At 39.1% G+C, this 19367-nt stretch overlaps 1 protein-coding gene across 3 annotated transcripts in view; it reads right to left on the bottom strand.

Annotated features, from left to right (window-relative positions):
- Positions 1–19125, bottom strand: part of SLC2A2 (solute carrier family 2 member 2) — a 31798-nt gene extending 12673 nt beyond the window's left edge. Inside the window, exons 1-6 of one of the 3 annotated variants that reach the window (XM_046657910.1) lie at positions 18991–19125; positions 11827–11919; positions 8648–8910; positions 4360–4484; positions 1242–1357; positions 189–351 (exon numbers count right to left, since the gene is read on the bottom strand). In XM_046657910.1, the coding sequence (XP_046513866.1) occupies positions 189–351; positions 1242–1357; positions 4360–4484; positions 8648–8910; positions 11827–11919; positions 18991–19005 (775 nt within the window). In that variant the 5' untranslated portion in view covers positions 19006–19125. Of the gene's footprint in view, positions 1–188; positions 352–1241; positions 1358–4359; positions 4485–8647; positions 8911–11826; positions 11920–12359; positions 12414–18101; positions 18124–18990 lie in introns of those variants that run through there. The other 2 variants (XM_046657911.1, XM_046657909.1) reach the window with 2 other exon arrangements.
- Between the last annotated feature and the right edge of the window lie 242 nt (positions 19126–19367).

The following is a 19367-nucleotide window of genomic DNA, read 5'->3' as shown; positions in this document are numbered from 1 at the left end:
GTTCAAGTGTATGTTTATGGGTGCAAAATGGCATGGACCAGTCATATGAAAGTGATCTTGCACATTCTTCTTGCATGGAATCACTGACTTCGTTTGGAAAGTACTGGTACCAACTTCACAAGTAACCATTCTTGTACACTGTTGTTTCCAAAACAATAGGAAAAAAGTAAAGTCACATACAGACTTACTTTTACTTGCTTTGACTTCCTCATCCAACTTAATGTAAAGGTATCTGGGGCTTTCTGGACAGAAGAAGAGCATCAGAGACTGGAGGACAGCTGGCACTGCAGACAGGCCAAGAAGGATGTGCCACAGCTTCTGATTGCCCAGGATAAAGTCAAGACCAACAATCTGAAAAGGCAGGGAGGAAGCGTATCAACTGCACAACAATTTGGATCTGTCTTCTGCAACAGTGTGTTGAAAAAGCACATTGACTATTTAATAGTAGTCCCTGACAACTTTCATTCAAACATGCACAAGATGGAAACTGTTACTAGTGTCTCTCACCTTAACTAAATTAGGGACAATTTGTTTTACAAAGAATTCACCTAGGTTTGTTTTCATCAACTTCAATGGGACATTTAGGATGGGAAGCAATCAAACTTTTAAGAACACATTTGATATCTAAAGCAACACCAAAAATTATGCATAACTTTGTACCTTTGTTAAAAATTTCCTCTTAGGTTACCCAGAGCTTAAATAGAATGGGATCTCATAGACAGAACAATTCCTCTGATGAGAACCAGCTTTGTCATCCCTATCTCAGTGAGTTATAGACTATTATCTGGATAGTCATAGCTCTGGGTTCCGAGGACCCCCTCTGAGACCATAGGATAGCAGGAAAGGATAGAGCCAGCTGAACAAGAACTGCTATGGTGATCATTTACATATTAAATTTCTGAGTAAGATGCCCAAAACAAAGGAAACCCAGACAGCCAAAAATCTGGAGTTTCTTATTTCTTGAAATCTAAATGGAATAATTTAATTCTAGAATAGCTCCAGAAGTTCAAGACTTGGCTTGCCAGGTCACTACCAGTGCCACCTCCACCACAGTTCCAAGGGGGGAAAGTGAGGAGTGGAGTAGTAACTTAGTTTTGAGCTAAAATGCCTATGTCTCTACACGACCTCCACTCCCATTAGTGGTACTGGTGGAACTAGTTTTTTCCTCTGTCTTGATCTACAGTGAGAATGGACAGTCAAGGAGGGAGAAGTTGGGAAAAGTAAAGGATAGGAGCTTTTACCTGACTAATGAGAATGCCCGTGACAATGGCCAGCTGGTGAAGAGTACCGATGGCACCCCTGAGTGTGGTTGGAGCAACTTCACCAATGTACATTGGAACCAAGCCTGAAATTAGCCCTGCGTGACATATGAACATAAATGTTAAAGTGCAGCCAGGACTATCTCAGTAACAATAATTTGGTTTAAATATAGTCAGTATCCTGACTGAAAGTCCCTTCCTGAGTCTTTTGGAAGGAAGAGCCCTTGTCCCCAGCCAAAGACACAGTTTATGCAAAGAATATTTGTTGATAAGACTCCAGATGAAGTTGTAGTTGGATGTACGAATAGAGAGAAATGGTTAGTCATATATCTGACAATTATTCATAGCATTGTCTTATTTAGTTAAAAAAAATCCATGTTAATATTGAGTTTATATCATATTGCCTTAGGTTGTCTTGAGAAAAGAGACTGAAGAATGCTTTAATAATATTCTTTAAAAAAATCCTTATCTAGACTCATGGGATTAAAGGAAATTGGGAAATATCGAGGCCCTCTCTTGACTTGATAGAGGCGAGAAATGACTTACCCAAGGTCACAGTGGGATACAGAGCACAAGAACTCCAAGCCCTATCTGAGTTTCCACAACGTGGAGGTGCCTCAAGATCACTGTGAGAGTTCGAGCTGGGGAGGAGGGTGTGGAGAGGAGGAAGGGGTTAAGGAACTCAGGCAGTCTTCCTCCAATTACTCCAGCCAGGGCAACCTAGTTTCTTCTTTATTCTCTCCAAATAATAGCTTTCAGAAAATATTTTATTTGAATAAAGACTTGTGGTACTTAAAGGAATACAAAAAGCTGAAAAGCACTAGGCAATTCTGCCTTCTATAGCTTTCCTAAATGCAGATGTAATCAGTCATCTTGGAAATGGTGGAGTACCCAGCCATCTGCTGAGTGCGTAAAAAGGTCAAAGACTATCAGCAAACAAGGCTGAATGCAATGTTTGCTATTTTCTTAAGAATTTTAAAATAAGATTTGTCAGAGGCTTCCTCTTAGAGACACTGCCTGCCTATCAAATGGAAATGGAGGGTCTTTGTGTAAAAGATGCTTTTGGGAACTGTAATGATTCAAATTGTTCTTAATATCTCACATGAACATTTGCATGGTTGATACGGCACCTGAATTTCTGCTGACTTTTGCATGTGACTCTAATGTGTGCTCTGTTAATCTTAAGTAAGAAAAAAACCCCATTTTTTGGGCCCTATTCCAGGCTGTACTATCTTTGTGTAATACCTACAATTATACCTCTAGAACAGAATTATGTAGATAAGCTCACAGGTCTGAAGTCATAAGAACCTGAAGTCAAATTGTATTTCCTATAATTTTTAGCAAGTTTAATGCTCAGAATAGGACCAGACATAATTTTAAACGATGGAGGATACAAGTTACTTGGTTATGCTAGTAATGGGTTGCTCTACAATATGTTTATAGCATTTCTTTTCAACTTTACCAAAAACATTTTGTATTTTTTTCCTTACTGTATTTTTTCTTTCTTTTGGTGAGGAAGATTTGCCCTGAGCTAACACCTGTTGCCAATCTTCCTTTTTTTTTTTTTTTTGCTTGAGGAAGATTTGCCCTGAGCTAACATCTGTGCTGATCTTCCTCTATTTTGTGTGTGGGGTGCCTCCACAGCATGGCTGATGAGTGGAGTAGGTCTGCAGCCAGCTCTGAACCTGTGAACCAGGGCCACTGAAGTGGAACGCATGGAACTTTAACCACTGAGTCATGGGGCCGGCCCCCTTACTGTATTTTAAAAATTAGAAAAGAAGGAAGAAAGAAAGATTTGGACCTCTTTGATAGTGTTATTATTTGCATTTTACAGAAGAAGAGGAAACTGAGGCTCATATTCAATTATTATAGGCCAGACAGAGACGGTGCTAGAATTGATTCACTGCGAATCCAAGGCTTTTCCACATGTGGGTTGACTTTTCACCTTGATAAAACTATCTTGCTTTTCAGTTATTTATTTGTGTTAACATTGAAAATACTGAAAAGAGACATTTAATTAGGTAATTTTAGACTTTTGTTTCAACTGATCCTCCAGCGATTCACCAGGCTGATAGAGGAGCCGCGGGGAGCTCAGCGTGGGCAACGCTGAGCTGGCGAAGGCAGCTCAAGGGAGAGGTGAGGCAATTGAAGATGCAGGGAATTATAGTCTTTCCTCTTTGCAGGGAAAGGTGTTATACATATTTTATACACCGTTTTTGTGCCCTCATTCTTCCTCTCCCAACTCCAGTGGATATTAGTTTCAAATGTGGCTACAATTTGGGACAGTGGGTTAAAACCGTGACCCAGAACCATCTGAATCAGAGCATTACTGGCACTGAGAAAAGATTTGACCATTTTAGAGACTGAGCGATCCTCCCTTTGTTCAGGCATTTGCTGATTAGTTGCTTGGGAAAGTTTAAAAATCTGTTTCCAAGAACTAGTGATTCCAGTTATTCAGATGTGAGGGTCATGGGAGGAGAATGCTTCCTCTATTCTGCCCTTGTCTACCAGCTGCTTCTGCCTGATTTCCTCTCCCTATGGTCACTGTCATTTTAACGCTTCACCCAGCCACGTCTGGAATCACACAGGGCTGGGGAATGTGGTCTGAGAGATGGGCGGAGTGTTAAGGTCTTTCCAGATAGGAGAGACAGAGACGTAAGCAGCCAGGTGGGGCCATAAGGGCCCAGTTCAGGGTTCTGGAGGCAGCAGTCTCCCACTGTCTACTGAATGACAGCACTAATAACAGCTGGCATTCCTTGGCAGTTTACTGTAGTCAGATTCAATGCTGAACATTTTACATGTATTTTCACAAGACCTATGAGGTAGATGTTATTATCCTCTTCATTTAATAGATGAGGAAACTGAGAGTTAAATAATTTGTCTGAGGTCATACAACTAGAAATGATGTCATTGCCATGGACAAGAACATAGCTTCACAACTCCCGTTTGCTGGTCTCAAATCTCCCCGGCTCAGGACTTCAACTTTGTGCTATTGCCTTTCCCTTTTATGATGTCACCTTAGGCTTAAAAAATTCCCTGCATGTTACTGTTCTACCTTTAGAATAAATTTCAGACAAATGTGTGTGTGTGTGCAACTTACCACAGTAAAGTCCTGATATGCCTCTTCCTGAAATTATAAGAATGTGAGATGGTCCCAATTTCGAAAACCCCATCAAGAGAGCTCCAACTATTGAGAAAATGTTTGCTACCAACATGGCTTTGATTCTGAAATTTTAAAAAGCAAGGATTATAAATTCAGCATTGAAACTTGGTAAAATTATTTGCTTCCAGAGAATGCTGAGATTTTTACCTGAGAGTGATTATTTTAATTTTGCTGAAACAGCTAGCTGGAGAATCTTAAACCATGCTTGCTACTTTGATTTATCTACAGACTAAAACATTAACAATAAGTAATATTTATAATGAGAGAATCTGGTTTGCATGCATCTGATCTCCACGTTTTGATAGAGATGATTTGATTGTGGCGATGACTAGTTTGATTTAAGCTAACACTTCTGACACTTTTTCAAATAGTTAACCAATTAAGTTTTCACCAAGTTGATTGTTTTAAAGAATAATTGCCTGGTGATAGCTAAATTCAATTCTGTAGTTGTAACCTATGACACCCTGTTTCTTTTTTTTTCCCTTTAATGGTACAGGTTTTTAGTTGATGTAGATCATGACAGAAACCTTCAAAGTTAAATTTCCTTTAGTATGAATTATTTGGAAGTATGTTAAAAAATACTTTTAGTTTGAACTTTGTCATAGAAAATTATAATTATTCTTCCTTTTACATTGTATGCCAGCATATTTCCAGAATCTAGGAATTAATGTCAACCAATGTAAAATACATAATAAAGCTTACAATAGCAGGAAAAACATTTTCAAAATTAATCATATGAAAAATTGACATTTTCAGATATCTGATATTTTTATTCCTATTAAATGGGAAAGTGAGGTACACAAAAACCTTTAAAGTTTAGTAGATGATGATAAGGCCAATAAAAGAATCTGAGTGGATAGGTGTGGAAATGTTTGTGCCATAAAGAAATGTAAGCATTTCAATATTTCAAACTTTAATAGGTGAATGTTTTCTAAGCAAGTGTTATTAACACCCAACAGGTTTTTTTTCTGGAGAGTAAAACTATATAATCATACTGCAGTGATTGCCCAACAATCATGAGGTAGGCTGAGTAATCCTCCCCCACCCTCCCACCCACCTCTCTCAGAGTCCACATCCTGATCCTCAGACCCTGGGAATATGTTACTTTATATGGCCAAAGGGATTTTGCAGACGTGATTAAGTTAAGGATTTTAAGATGAAGAGATTATGCTGGGTTATCCAGGTGGGCTCACTACTGTACTCACAAGTATCCTTATAAAAGGAGGGCAGAAGAGAAGGTGATATGATGATAGAAGTGGTGATTAATGTGCTTTGAAGATGAAGGAAGGGGCCACAAGCCAAGGAATATGGGTGGCTACTGGAAGCTGGAAAAGGGCAAGGAAATGGATTCTTCGCTCAGTTCCTCCAGAAGGAAAGACACCTTGACTTCACCTAAGTGAAACTAAATTTGGTCTTCTGATCTCCAAAACAGTAAAAAATGACTTTGTGTTGTTTTAGCCACTAAGTTTGTGGTAATTCATTAGAGCAGTAATAGGAAACTAATATATGGAAATTAGAACAATCCAAAGGCAGGGAAAAGGAGCTTCAGAGCTGCAGAGTAGAAAAAGACAGTGGTGTTTCTTTGTGAAGTGCTTTTTCTCTACACAAGGACAGAGGGCAGGCAGATTCAAAAATTTACCCACAAGAAATTGTTACTAGCTAGGTAAGAGTGTATTCTGTTAGGGGAGAAAAAGATAAAAAGTCTTAAAAGAGATAGCCTGAAAGTATTTTTGATGCAAGGTTGCTCTGAAGTCACTCTTCCTTACCATTGATGGATGCCAGAGCACTTTATACAACTTAAAGGATTTTTACTTCTGCTCAGACTTGAGAAATGGCCAAGAATAAATCAGCCAAAACCACGTGAAATGGCTGAATCAGGGAGAAATAAATATATTTCTAAGTTTATTTCTTTAAATCTTGCTCTAAATACTCCTGTTAGCATAGGCATCGTCATTGTTGTCAACATCATCATCATTGTCAGCATCATCATCAAAGTAAGGCTACATTCTCTGCCTGCTCACTGTGTGTCAGGCAGTGCTCGAAACCCTTTTTATTCATTCTCATTTATTTCTGACAATAATGCTGTGAGGTAGCAATTATTTTTTCCCATATTGCAGAGGGGGGAAACATCTTAGAGAACCGAGGTACCTTGCTAATTTTCACCCAGCTATTAAGTGACAGAGCTGGGACTTGATCTGTGTGAAACCAAGGTTAATGCTTCATTTTAGTGAGTTCCATTTTTGATATGAAAGAAGGAACACATTCAAGGCAAGCTGTGTATACCTTCCTTGACTCATGTTAGCGTGGATTGCACAGGCCATGATCTCCTGCCACTGTACCCTTGTGATTAAATTGTAAGTACACAGCCTCTGAAAAAATTGACCTTGAGAGCCCAAGTCTGCAAAATAGTGGCCGCAGCCATCTATTGACTGTTACACAATTACAAGGAAAGACTTTTTTTTTAAAGCAATAATAGAAAAATACATATTTATTTTTAACTGGTGGAGCACTGATGCTGGCAATAAGGAAAATCGTGTCATTTCTCAGCAGTTCTCCTTAGGAAAACAGTTTTATGGGAGACACTGAACTCTTTTGTCCTAATATTGAAGTTAAAATTATTAATTTTATGGCTGTTTTTCAAGGAAGATTATTTTTCTACTGAGAGCTGGAAGCAGCCTCACTTTTAGTTTACTGTAAGTTATTTGATAAATGGTCATTTAACATTGTTTTGGGGTGTGACCATTGTTGATGCTAATCCTAAGACTTGAGAGGGCATGCATCCTGTTTCCATCACTAGGACACTAACTAAATATTTTAGAGTAAATCACTGGACCTGTCAGAAACTCATCTATAAATGAAGGGCAACAAAGGCTTAAATTTTTTCTTCAGGGATGAGAAGAAGTATAAAACATTAGTACCTGCTAAAAGAATTGGTTTGTCCATATTTTAAAATTAAATTAAATTTTGCTTAATTTTATTTATTTTAGAAATAATCTAGAAAAATTTCCAGTTACTGCTTAAACCAATTTGATACAAGTTAAAAGGATTTTTAAATTTTTTAAATGATTAAAGTCATTTATGAACTCTCTAATTTATGGATTCTGATAGAAAGTTTAGCTAAACACAGTAAGTTGATAAAAATGTGAGGAACTGACTATTCTCTTTTATGGTAGAGGAAAGTTCCTTTCAAATAAGAACAAGAATAAAATTTGGGTTACCATGCTACCCATTACTTAAGAAAATTTCTTACAGTCTTATTACATAAAACCTTTAGTACAAGAGGAAGAAGTTTTCAGAATTCTAATAACCAGAGAGATAAAATTATAATTTAAAGTAGGAATTTAAAAAAATAAATGAGTTGTAATCTAGAATTACTAAGATAGTTGCCTATATTGTTTACATCTTTAAGGGTTTTTACATTTTCTAAATTTTCCATATTTGCACATTTTTATCATCAGAGAAAAGGTAATTAATAAATAAAAGGTGGATTCAAAGAGTGGAAAATAAATCTATTATTTATTAATAATCATTTGATTTTCTGATTTTATTTCTTCTTTATGGTGGTGGTGGGGGATCCCAAGAACTTTAATGTGTTACATGACTAAGTGAAATTTGAGTGTAAAGGAATTATGTTGATGTTTTTATCCAAAACGCCTAAAAGAAACCAGAGTATAGAAATGGAGACAGCACTGGCTTCATCTCTGGTTGGAGCTTTCTGACAGTAGTAACAGCAGCTGGAAACCTCATGCCGTACTAGGCAACTGGAAGTTGGGGGTATTGACTTGACCTTAGGACTTGATTGATCCAAATGCCAAATTCTAATTTGAAAATGAAAAACTGGATGTCTGAGAAATGGAGTGATTTGGTAACGCAAACAGTGGACTCCCAGGTTAAAAATTCCACTCTTGACTCTTACGTTGAGTTCCTGAGCTAACCATTTGTGTACTGCATTCTTAGTATGTTTTATAACTTAAAAAGCTAGAAAATCAAATCAGATCTAGAAATACACACCAAACTCACTTTTTCTGTAAATCCGTCCACAAATAAGTGGTTTGTTGCAACAGCCTTCTCCATTATTTGGTCCAACACAAAGCTAACGCATAAGATCATAAATTGAAAAAAACAACTCTAAACTCTTCCACTAAAGGAAAGACAATTTCTTTCTAAACAAATTCTTACAAACCTAAAGTTTCTGTGTTTATGTATATTTATGAAATTTGCCTACCTTCCAAGCCGGTCCCCAAGCCACCCACCAAAGAATGATGCGAACATTCCACCAACTGCAAAGCTGGACACAGACAGGGACCACAACATGATGATGTGGCTGGCAGATGCCACAGCCTCTTCCTCAGCCGAAGAAGTTGGTGTTGGAGTCCTTAGGGATGGGACTGTGGGCAGTTCCTTCGTACTGTTGATAGCATAGTTATTAATAGCTTTTCGGTCATCCAGTGGAACACCCAAAACGTGTCTATAATGGGATATTATTACCTGAAGAAATAAAATAAAGAAACATAGCTCCAACATTTATAACATTCTACATATTTTTTTGTTTGTTTTTCCTTTAAAATGTTTGTTAGGTGTTTAAACACAATCATCCCAACTACATGTGTTATACTCATACAAACACACATAGATTTATTTACAATTGACCATATCCTATAAAACAGAGGTTACAAATTCCAGTGCCAACCAGAACCAGACAGGAACAAAGAAGTGAAGAAGTAAAGAAGAACTTTGATGACTAGACAACTGAAATACTGTCTCTGCTATTGAGGATACAACAGTGAGTGGGTAGGATTATGGCCCTGAAGAGCATTTGCCCCATCTAAAGGAGGAAGCTGCAAATGTGAGACTAGTGTTGCATGACCTTTAATTTTTAAAGAGAAGCCAGAACTCTATCTAGGTTTTTATGTAAAATTCTTCAAGTTTCAAGTGTTGGAAACTATTCAAATTGAAAATGTTCTCCAGGCTAAAAAAATATTTTCACATCAGTGTTACCCCTGCAAAGCAGGATTTAAATTGACTTACATAAATATTTTGATAGAAGCATAAAAGTGGATATAAGAAAAAAGATTGGGAAGGATAAGATGAGGCCAAAAATAAAGTTAGTATACAAAAGTCAAACACTAGGTGCTGTATCCTTGCTGGAAGTGAACCATAAGTTTAGCAATAAACTTCCTAGCAGCCAGTGCAAAGCGGGAAAACAATCATGCATATTGATGAATTCCAAAGATAAAAACAACTCAGGTTTTTTTGGAGAAGGTATTGAGATCTGAAGAAAGGTTCTTCTGTGGATCCTCACAGAGTTCAGTGTGTAATAGAATAAACAACGTTCAAAGCTAAATTTCACAGAGCCGTATTTTATAATGCGTTTCAGTAGAGGCAAAGATCATACTACAGTATAATGGAGTAAAGGCACATCCTTCAGGCTATCTTCCTTCCGTTTCATTCCTCTAAATGATGATTTGGTCTTTATTCAGCAGCAGTCCTTCTGGGAGGACCTCTGACTAGGACCTGGAATGTAGCTGCTCTGGGTCATCAGCCATGGGCAAAGCCCTATGTGGTAAAGTCAGCCGAGTGAGGAGAGAACTGACATCCTCTTATGATAAGAGAAGTCTGACCAAGGCATTTGCCTCATTGGAAGGCCGCTCTATATGGATAATATGCGTAGAAAAAAGCCTGGAAGGAAATACCTAAAAGGTTCTCAGCAGTTTGCTCTATGTGGTAGAATAATTATGGGTGATTTTTTAAAATACTTTCTGCAACAGGCATGGGTAGTTTTCTTAATCATAAAAAACTGTGATTTTAAAATACTCTATAGTAATTCCAAATGTCATTCCACTAATAAAAACAAATGGGCCTGAATGACTATTCTTACATAACGGTGTTTAAGCAGCTCTTTAAACACAGAAGGAAGGGGCTCTAGAGAGGGCACTGAGCCAGGTGCCAGTGGGGGAGTCTCTGTTTTCAGGTCTGGCTCTAGGACTTGGAGTGGAGGACAGGAAACTTCATGTTAATTTTCCCTCTAAGACTGGAGAGATGGTTTAAATAAGGATTTGAAAAGGTCTTCCACAGAAAGAGGTGAGGCTCTCCCGACTCCAAATTATGGTGATGTTGAGCCAAATTTCAGGAAGCCTGGTAAATTGACACATGTTGTCATCACCCACAGAAAAAAGATGTGACCCCCAGCATTATTCTCTAAATCTGTCAGCCTTGGCGAGGCCTGCCACACTCGTGATGACGTGTGGTGCCTCATCATCTTTTGGCTCAAAGAGCAACCCTTTTCAGGTGATGGACTGTGGCCAACACACATTCACACTCTGCAGTATCTTAACATTTTCTTTGGAGTTCAGTGTTGTGAGAGAAGCTGATGAAACATGATGGATTCCTAGAAGGCACCCAACAAATTTGTGTACCTTCACCTTATGCCAGCCTTCCCCCCAGCTTCTCTCCTCTCTCTCTCTCTCCTTTATTCACTAAACACTTTATTGAACACCCGCTTTACACCAATCATGGTGCTTGGCACTGCTGATAGGAAGAGGAACAGGACATTAATCCTTTCCTAAAAGGCCTGACAGTCTGAGTTAGAGCAGAGGGAGTGAAGTCCTGATTCCCTCACTTAGATGCTGTGGCAGCTGAGAAAAATGACATCCCTCTCCTCTCTGTTCACTGGATTCCAGAGTAGAGATGCATAAAATAAATGAGAAAGATAGTAATTATTTGATATTTTGAAAAATGCCCATTCAAATAGTCATGGAGAAAATCCAAACTTTTTTGGACTCCTTGACTATTATTTAAAAGTTTTATATTATTTGCCTTTGAATCACCTGTGGGAGACAGGAATGGGGATGGAGTAGAATCTCTTTAGTGTTAAGGCTGCTAAAGTTTCTATTCTGGTCCAGAAATGGGCATAATGAGGTTGTTTTGAGGGTCAGACTGAGGAGAGCATGTGTTAAAGTGCCTGACGCCCAGTGAGTTGGGGCTCGGAAATGTTTGTACCCAGAGTGGAATATACTCTTCTATTGTTTCCTTTTATTTTCTGGCATTTTTCATTCATGTATGGCTGGGATCTCTGAATGAATGCTGCAAATTTCTCTTACGCTTTGTAAAAAAAATCCTTAGGTACGTGGTGTCCTGGCTGGAATTTTCTGTGAGCTCAGCGAACAGCAGAGTCAGAGATCAAGAATTATTTATTGCCCTTTCTTTTCCTGTGAGGTTTATTAAATGAAGAGTCAAGCCCAGGTTATCAGCTTTGGAATCACGCACGTGGTACCTGACAGAATGCTGGGACTACCTCGTCGTGTTCCCTACCTGGGCACACTTTATCTCTCTGTAAGAGGAACAGAGATCTTTCTGTCACTGACGGAAATTACCAAAAAGAGAACTTGTCCATGTTCCACTTGCCTCTTGAGGTGCATTGATCACACCAATGTCATATCCAAACTGGAAGGAACCCAGCACGGCAGTGAAGACAGTGAACGCCAAGGTCCCAGTGACCTGTGGAGAATGAAACACAGGGCTGGGAAACACCAGGCAGTTTCAGTTACTCATCATCCCATCAGCCTGCAGCTTGGATTTCTGACAGGCTCCACAGGCTGGTTCTTGCCCCTTGATAGTCATCCACAGTGTGCCCTATGCTCCTAGCAGGGGTCAGTCATGTGGCAATGTGAGCACATTTCCTCATTCTCCCTCCACCCGCCCCCACTGCTAAAGCTGAAAAAAGTTGGGGACAGCTTCTTCCAGAGGAGGAACCAAAGATCTTTATATATATAGATATATGTATATAATTCAAAATTAGGACTGAGAACTAGAATTGCTGTGGACTGAAGGAAACTGCCAAGATAAAAGCGGTCATTTATGTCATTGGGAGAAGTCAAATAAGACACCCATAACAGAGATGGGGAGCTCTTCTGGACTTTGTGATGGTGCAAAAATACCTCAAAACTCATACAAGAAACAGCAGCAGCCTTTATCATGATCCACATCAACATCCAGGTAAGGATACTTCCAGTGTTTGCATCTAGTTGAACCTAGAGTTGTGGGTTAAGGGATGTTATTTCCTCCCCAACTCCATGTAGCTACAAAAAACAGTGTCGAAAGGGGCAGAGCATTCATTCTCTCAACTCATAATCACACATCTAGCCATCTTAGAGAAATCACGTCATGCATGTAGAATCACATATAAGAAGAGTTGATGCAGCACTTTGTGTACGTGTGATGACAAACATTGTAGAAAGAACCTAAATATCACTTAATGGGAAATGGCCAAATAGGTTTCATATACATCATGATACATACAGCTTGCTATGCAGCATTTAAAAAAGTGTGATCATTATGTACTGACTTGTTGTTAAGTGACAAAGGAAGGTGTGTAATATCATTACTGTTTTTTTAAAAAAAGGCTTAAACCCAAATATTCTTTAATTTTTGCATGTTGTATGTAATTCATAGAATATTTTCTTTAAGAACAAATAATAAGAAGATGACCTTTGAGGAGGAATGTAAGGTTGGAGAAGGAGGGTAAAGGAGTATTTTTTTTCTTTTATTTATATTATTAGACATTTTATAAGGAACTATTTCATGTATAATTACATAATTAAAAAATTTAAAATAAATAACATGGAATATAGTGGGAACATTGTTGAATAAAAGAATGAGTCATATCAACGTGGGTTCCACTTCCTGCTCTCATACTTAGTGAATATGTGACCCAAGCCACTTCTCCGATAAAATCTTCAGTCTTTCTCTAAATTGGAGGATGATTGTAAATCCCCCTACTCCACCATGATGAATAGCTAATTAGCTGGGACCCCTTATTCTCCAGTCAATCTCCAATCTCCAATTTAGTGGTTCTAAAACCAGACCTTACTTGGAGAGCTTGTTACACATGTAGCTTCCCGGGGCTCGCTCCAGAGTTACTACCGGATTGGAATGTCTGGGGTGGGGATTAGGAAGCTGTAGGTTTGCAAAGCTGCCTCTCATTCCACTAATTCAGAATTAATTGCAGGTGGCACTTACGTAGACCTTGCCTCCCAACAACTGCCTTCCCTGAAAGAAAGGACTTCAAAGCTGACCCAAAAGTTATGATAAAAGAAGAATATATAATATCATATAATATACATTATATACATTTATTAGATATAAATCATATGTAAACATATAAATTATTTATAAATTATATGTAAGTATATTGAATGTAAAATATGCATATGTGTGTGCGCTTGCATGCATGCATGAGTGCATGCACGTGTGTACACACACACTATGACATATGGTGTATGGGATTACCAGAGATTTTGAATTATTCCTTAAAATGTAACTAGACATCTAAAACTCAGTGGCTCAGGCAGCCAAAGCTAAGATGGGGTTCCTTTTACTTGGTTGGTGGTTTCTCCTCAAATCCTTTTTCCCCTTCAGCTTCAGAATTTCATCCTATTTACAGGTAGTAATGGTCTCAATGGTAAGGGGACCAGGGGTGCCTTGAGAGGGCTTTAGCCTACTTCTCTGATAATCTCTGTCACTACAATCTGGACAGTCTGATGTTAGGTGCAACGCAAACACAGCTTCAAGTCCTAATACTAAATATTTATGCCTACTGCATGCCTGTTCATCGCTATGTGTGTGTTATCTCATTTATCCATATTAGTTTTCTCTTGCTGCTGTAACAGATAACCAACAAAGCAGTGGCTTAAATAACACAAATTTATTATCCTAGAGTTCTTGGTATAAGTCTCACCAGACTAAAATTAAGGTGTTGGCAGGCTGTATTTCTTTCTGGAGGCTGTAGGAGAAAATTCACATTGATGGTAGAATTTAGTTCCTGGTGGTTGTAGGATCAGGTTCTGTGTTTTTGTGCTGGCGGTAAGCAAGGGCCATTCTCAGCTCTAGAGGCCACCACATTCCTTGGTTAGTGGTGTCCTTCCTCCATCTTCACAGCCAGAAATGGGCTGTCAAATCCCCACATTGTATCTCCCTGACCCTGACCACAGTCAGAAAGTTTCTTCCCTTTTAAGAATTTGTGGGATTGGATTTGGTTTATAGGGATAATCCAGGAAAATCTCCCCATCTCAAGGTCGATAACCTTAATGACATTTGTAAAGTCCTTTTTGCCATGTAGGGTTACATATTCACAGTTTCTGGGATGAGGTTATAGACATTTTTGGAAGACCATTATTCTGCCAACCACACTTCTCATGACAGCACCATTAGTATCCCTATTTTATAGATAACTAGATTAGGTTAAGGTATCACAGCCAGTAACCTGTAAAATAATGATTTGGATCCAGAGCCATGCTTTAAACTACTTGGTTATTTTGCATTTCTCATTGGTCAGAAACAGACATTCAAAAGTCAAGCATATCTGAAAATTTAAGATCATACTCTTTCTAAATTGAAAAAAAATCCAAGAGTGCACATACACATAGAATTTTCCAAGTGTGATGCTGAAGCCAAATCACCAAACACCCACCAATTCAAAGTGCATCGTCCCATCACCCACCACACAATCCCCTTCCTCCTCTCCTGCCCATAGAAAACTTTTTGAAGTCTCTGGACAAAAATTCAGAAGGGCAAAGGCTGCTCAGTTGCTCATCTGTGGCTAACCTGAAGAACCTCAGGGCCTTCCCACCACCAAACCCAGGGCCAAAATATACTCGCTCAATTTCATCCCTGCATTGCATTTTCTTCCTGTGGCAGAGTCTCCAAGCACTTGGTATCTTAATGACACCTCTCACTTCATCCATGGGCTTATGCTCTCTACTGGCTCTCTCCTCCTATCCCCACTAGACAAGCATATATTTCCTGTCTCCTTATTTTAAGAGTCCAGCTGGTGACCATGCCAATGGTGAGCAGGGATGGATGATACAGAAATGGAAGTTGGGGATGAAGGTGGTGGCTGTAGTAGATTTGGTCCCCCATAATTTATGTCAACCATCCCCTGACATTCCAGATACACAATGTAAGTCACAACAGTCTTAGCTGTTCCTACATCACTTTGCTAAAAATGAAAGTTAATTTTCAAAGATGGAGGTTCTCCAGAGTTCCTGACCTATTACCTTCAAATCAAATTGTTCTAAAGTCATCACAATAGAAATACTGGAACTGCCCCTAAGATCACTTTTTCCTGTTATATGGACAACAACAACAACAAAAACAGAAAGCAGCTGTGAAGGAGATAGGAAAGTTTTTAAATGTTTAGTAATCTTAGAGTGTTCTTAAAGTCCTTCTCCTCTGGTCTTCCTGGCTGCTTTTTCAGAGTTGGCTCTGATCTTGCCACCCCAGGGCCTGCAGTTCCCCGCTTTAATTCCCTGAGAGAAATATTTCTCCCAGTTGGTCACATAAGGAGCAATGTCATCAATTTTTAAGCAGATCACTTGACTTTCTGAGAATTCCCAACTAAAGTGATTATTCCAAATATTGAAGTCTCTGGAGCTGTTTAATTGCATTTCCTTTTTTTTTTTTTACCTCTTATTTTCAGGTTTAATTTCCCTCTCTGAACTCTATTTTAACCTGGCTCTTTGCTTCCCATCTTTTCTTTTTCTGAAACAATGTGAGATGACATTTATAGTTAACTTTCTATGTGATTTGGCACTAGAGTTGGTCAGAGAAAGTTTTATTTAGGAGAGGGAAAATTTCTGAAAACCGCCAAGTCTGACTTAGCCCAGCAACCCACATCTATTCAGTCTAATATCCAAGAGGTTGACTCAAGCATAGGTACATAGCAGCTAACGAAAACTGAGAACTCGGGACCTTACTATGTCCCAGCTCTGGGGTTCTAAATGGTTTGCCTGTTCTCCCAATAACCATGTAGGCAGGAATTATTACTATAATTTCATGTATGGGAAAACTGGTATGAAAAGCATAAGGAACTTGTCCAAAGGCCATACACTTCCCAAGTGGCAGAAGACCGTCAAGCCTTTTCTCTCCTCCTCTTCATAGGCTATAAGGTATTAACCCTGCACTTTTAGGAAGACTACCTTCATTTAGAGCATCATAATTTTAGGTTAGAGAAACTAGGTTCCATATCCAACTAAAAATATGCTGCTGGATAAATGTGGAAGAGTAGAATGGGCAAGTGGCTAAACCCTTAACATAAAACAAAACGTGGTGTTTATTGTGGCTTAGAGGTCAGATGAGGTCTATTAAAACAAACAAGTAGACCTGGGAGTCAGAAAACTTAGAAGAGTCCCAGGTAGGCCCTTAATATCCCTGAGCCTCTGTTTCTTTGCCAAAAAATGGGTATAATAATAGTTGATGTGTAGGATTATTATAAAGACTAAATAAGATAAATAATGTAGTCTTCCTGTGAATAGTGACAGGGCTATAAAACAACTGCATCTTTAATTACGTCATCATCACCTCTCTCCGTGATCTCTATAATAATCACTCTTGCCGAACAACCACCTGTGAACTTTTCATACATCACCAATACTCTTCACAACAATACTATGTAGTACATGAAATTGTCCCCATTTTACAGGTAAGGGAACCGGGGCTCAGCGATTAAGTGGTATGCCAACCCCACACAGCTAGGAAGTAACAGATACTGTAGCATTTGAACCCAGAGCTCATGTTCTTAAACGCCCACTGCTACACAAAAAAGCAGATTTTCAGCAGCTTCTGACTGACTAGGTGGGGAGGAGAAGCTTGTACCCTTTCCTCTAAACCGCATGCCTCCAAATGCCAACCCAGAGGTGATCTTGCACCCAACTGTGGAGAAGGCCAGGGGCCTCTTAAGCCGTAGAATCTTTAAGCTTGAAAGGGCCTCTAGAGAGCAATGGATTCTAGTCTAATCCCTTCATTTTTCACTTGAAGAAACTGAGTCTTAAGTCCCTGTCTGAGTTATACAGTGCATCACTGGGCAGAACCAGAGTGAGAACCCTGGTCTCCTGACCCTCGGTCCGTGCTTATCCCACTTTTTTCAAAGTTTGGGTAGGTTCACAAAGCTGAAAAATTGTGCTTTACATCAGTTCTTGTTCTTTCTGGGGTCCATTATTAGGCAATTCCTTGGTTTTTGAGAAAAGTCCTACAGCACAATTTCTAAAGCCCTCTGAGGGAATTTAATGATAGTTCTAAATGAAGTTTGCACATCTACAGTGTGCCAGGCTCTATGGGAAGCATGTTACCTTCCCTTTTTGTCTTCCAAACTTCAGTTATTTGAACACTGTCTTCATGATTTTTGCCAAATCTACATCCACCTGTATAGTTATTAACTTAATATTATCTTTATATTGTCCTTAAAGTTGTAACTACTTTAGCTTCATCCTGGGCGATCATAGGAATTCATGATGTCTTAATTATTCTTTAAATACACCTTACATAAATAGGTAACTATTAACAGTAACATATTTTTCATCTGAGCCTCTCTAATACTGTCTCATTTATTTACTTCCAGACCATGAAGAGCTAGTATAATCCCTCTCTATCCCACATTATATCCTCATATTATATCCTAATATGTTCCTATTTTGTCACAATATAGAAAACCCACGTTCAGTTAAATAACCTAACCCGGGTCTTACAGCAGGTAAGTAGCCTCAGCACACCCACAAATTCAAGCCCAGCTGACTGCAGAGCCCGTGCTCCTGGCCTTGTCACAACTGATGAGAAGCACTGCTCAGCAGGTAAGTTGTACCAGATCAGAGCTTAGAGGTCCTGCTCTCACAGGGGCACAGACTTACCTGCTGGTGTGACTGTGCAGGGGTAGGCGCGTTTGGTCGGGGGAAACTTGTGAAGGAGCAGCAGCACTATATCCTTTTTGTTTTGAAAAGTATCTCTACAGAGGAATTGAAAGAGGAGTGCAGTGAACACTCCATAACCTTCACCTGTGTTCACCAATGGTAAACATTTACCATATTCGTGTAACTCTCTCTCTCTCTGTGTCTCTGTCTGTGTGTGTGGTTTCGGCTGAATCATTTGAAAATAAGTTGCAGACATTTGTGTCACTTCACTCCTAAACACCTCAGCATGTACTCACTAAGAACAAAGACATTATCCTACATAATTGCAATACCATTATCATATCCAAGAATGTCATAGATACACTAATATTATCTAATATAACCCATTTTCAAAATTTCCTAAATGTTCCATGCTGTCCCTTAGTGCTGTTTTCTTCCTTTCACAATCTAAGGTCACTTGTTGCATTTGGGTGTCAGTTCTTCTGAGTTTCCTTTAATCTAGAACAGTCCTAACTCTTGTTTTTCATAGAGTGACAGTTTTAAAGATTTCAGATCAGTTTTCATAATGAGTTAGATTCAGGTTAATCTGCCCTTTCTTTTTTGCACATTCCTTCAGTAATATGGCTATGCAGAATCACTTGTTAGACAATCTAGTCAGAAAACAGAGCAAATATTCTTAAAGCCCCTTGAGACCCCTTAAATTATCACTGAATAAGAAATGTGACTTTTTAGCAGTCAAATGAACTATCAGTTGGCCAAGAGAAGCAGCTTTGATCTGGGGTAGCTACACCCAACATCCCCCAAATCCTTCATATGCTCACTGACTTGAACAGATTCCCCTGCTCCTTTCCTCAAAGCCAGACTCAGAATGAACACAATGCTGCTTTACCTTATGTTCTGTCATTTTATGGGTCGGGAGTCTTCCTCTAATTCCAGGTCCTGTAGTGAGTGTGGCACAGGCAGCTGGCCAGCGTCTGCCTGTGCTTCTCCAGCTTCCCAAGACTAGTTACACATTAGAGGAGGAGGAGCAAGGAAGGAGCGGGGCCACTACCTAAAAGTCCAAGTCTAATCTTGGCAGTCGCTGAACATTGATGATCTAATCAATAAATGCTTTGCCTCAGCGACCTGTGGCTTCAATGTCTTTCTTCCACCAGGAAGGAAAATAGGAGCAGGTTCTTTAGGCATAAGCTACAAACCAGAGGCGGTCACATTTTAAGGCATGTGTTAAGTGTGGTAGTAACCAGGAACAGGTGAAAGAGAAATCTT

This window comes from Equus quagga, chromosome 4 (genome assembly GCF_021613505.1).
Source record: "Equus quagga isolate Etosha38 chromosome 4, UCLA_HA_Equagga_1.0, whole genome shotgun sequence".
In the NCBI taxonomy this organism is placed as follows: Eukaryota; Metazoa; Chordata; class Mammalia; order Perissodactyla; family Equidae; genus Equus; species Equus quagga.
This window is presented reverse-complemented; position numbering and strand designations above follow the sequence as displayed.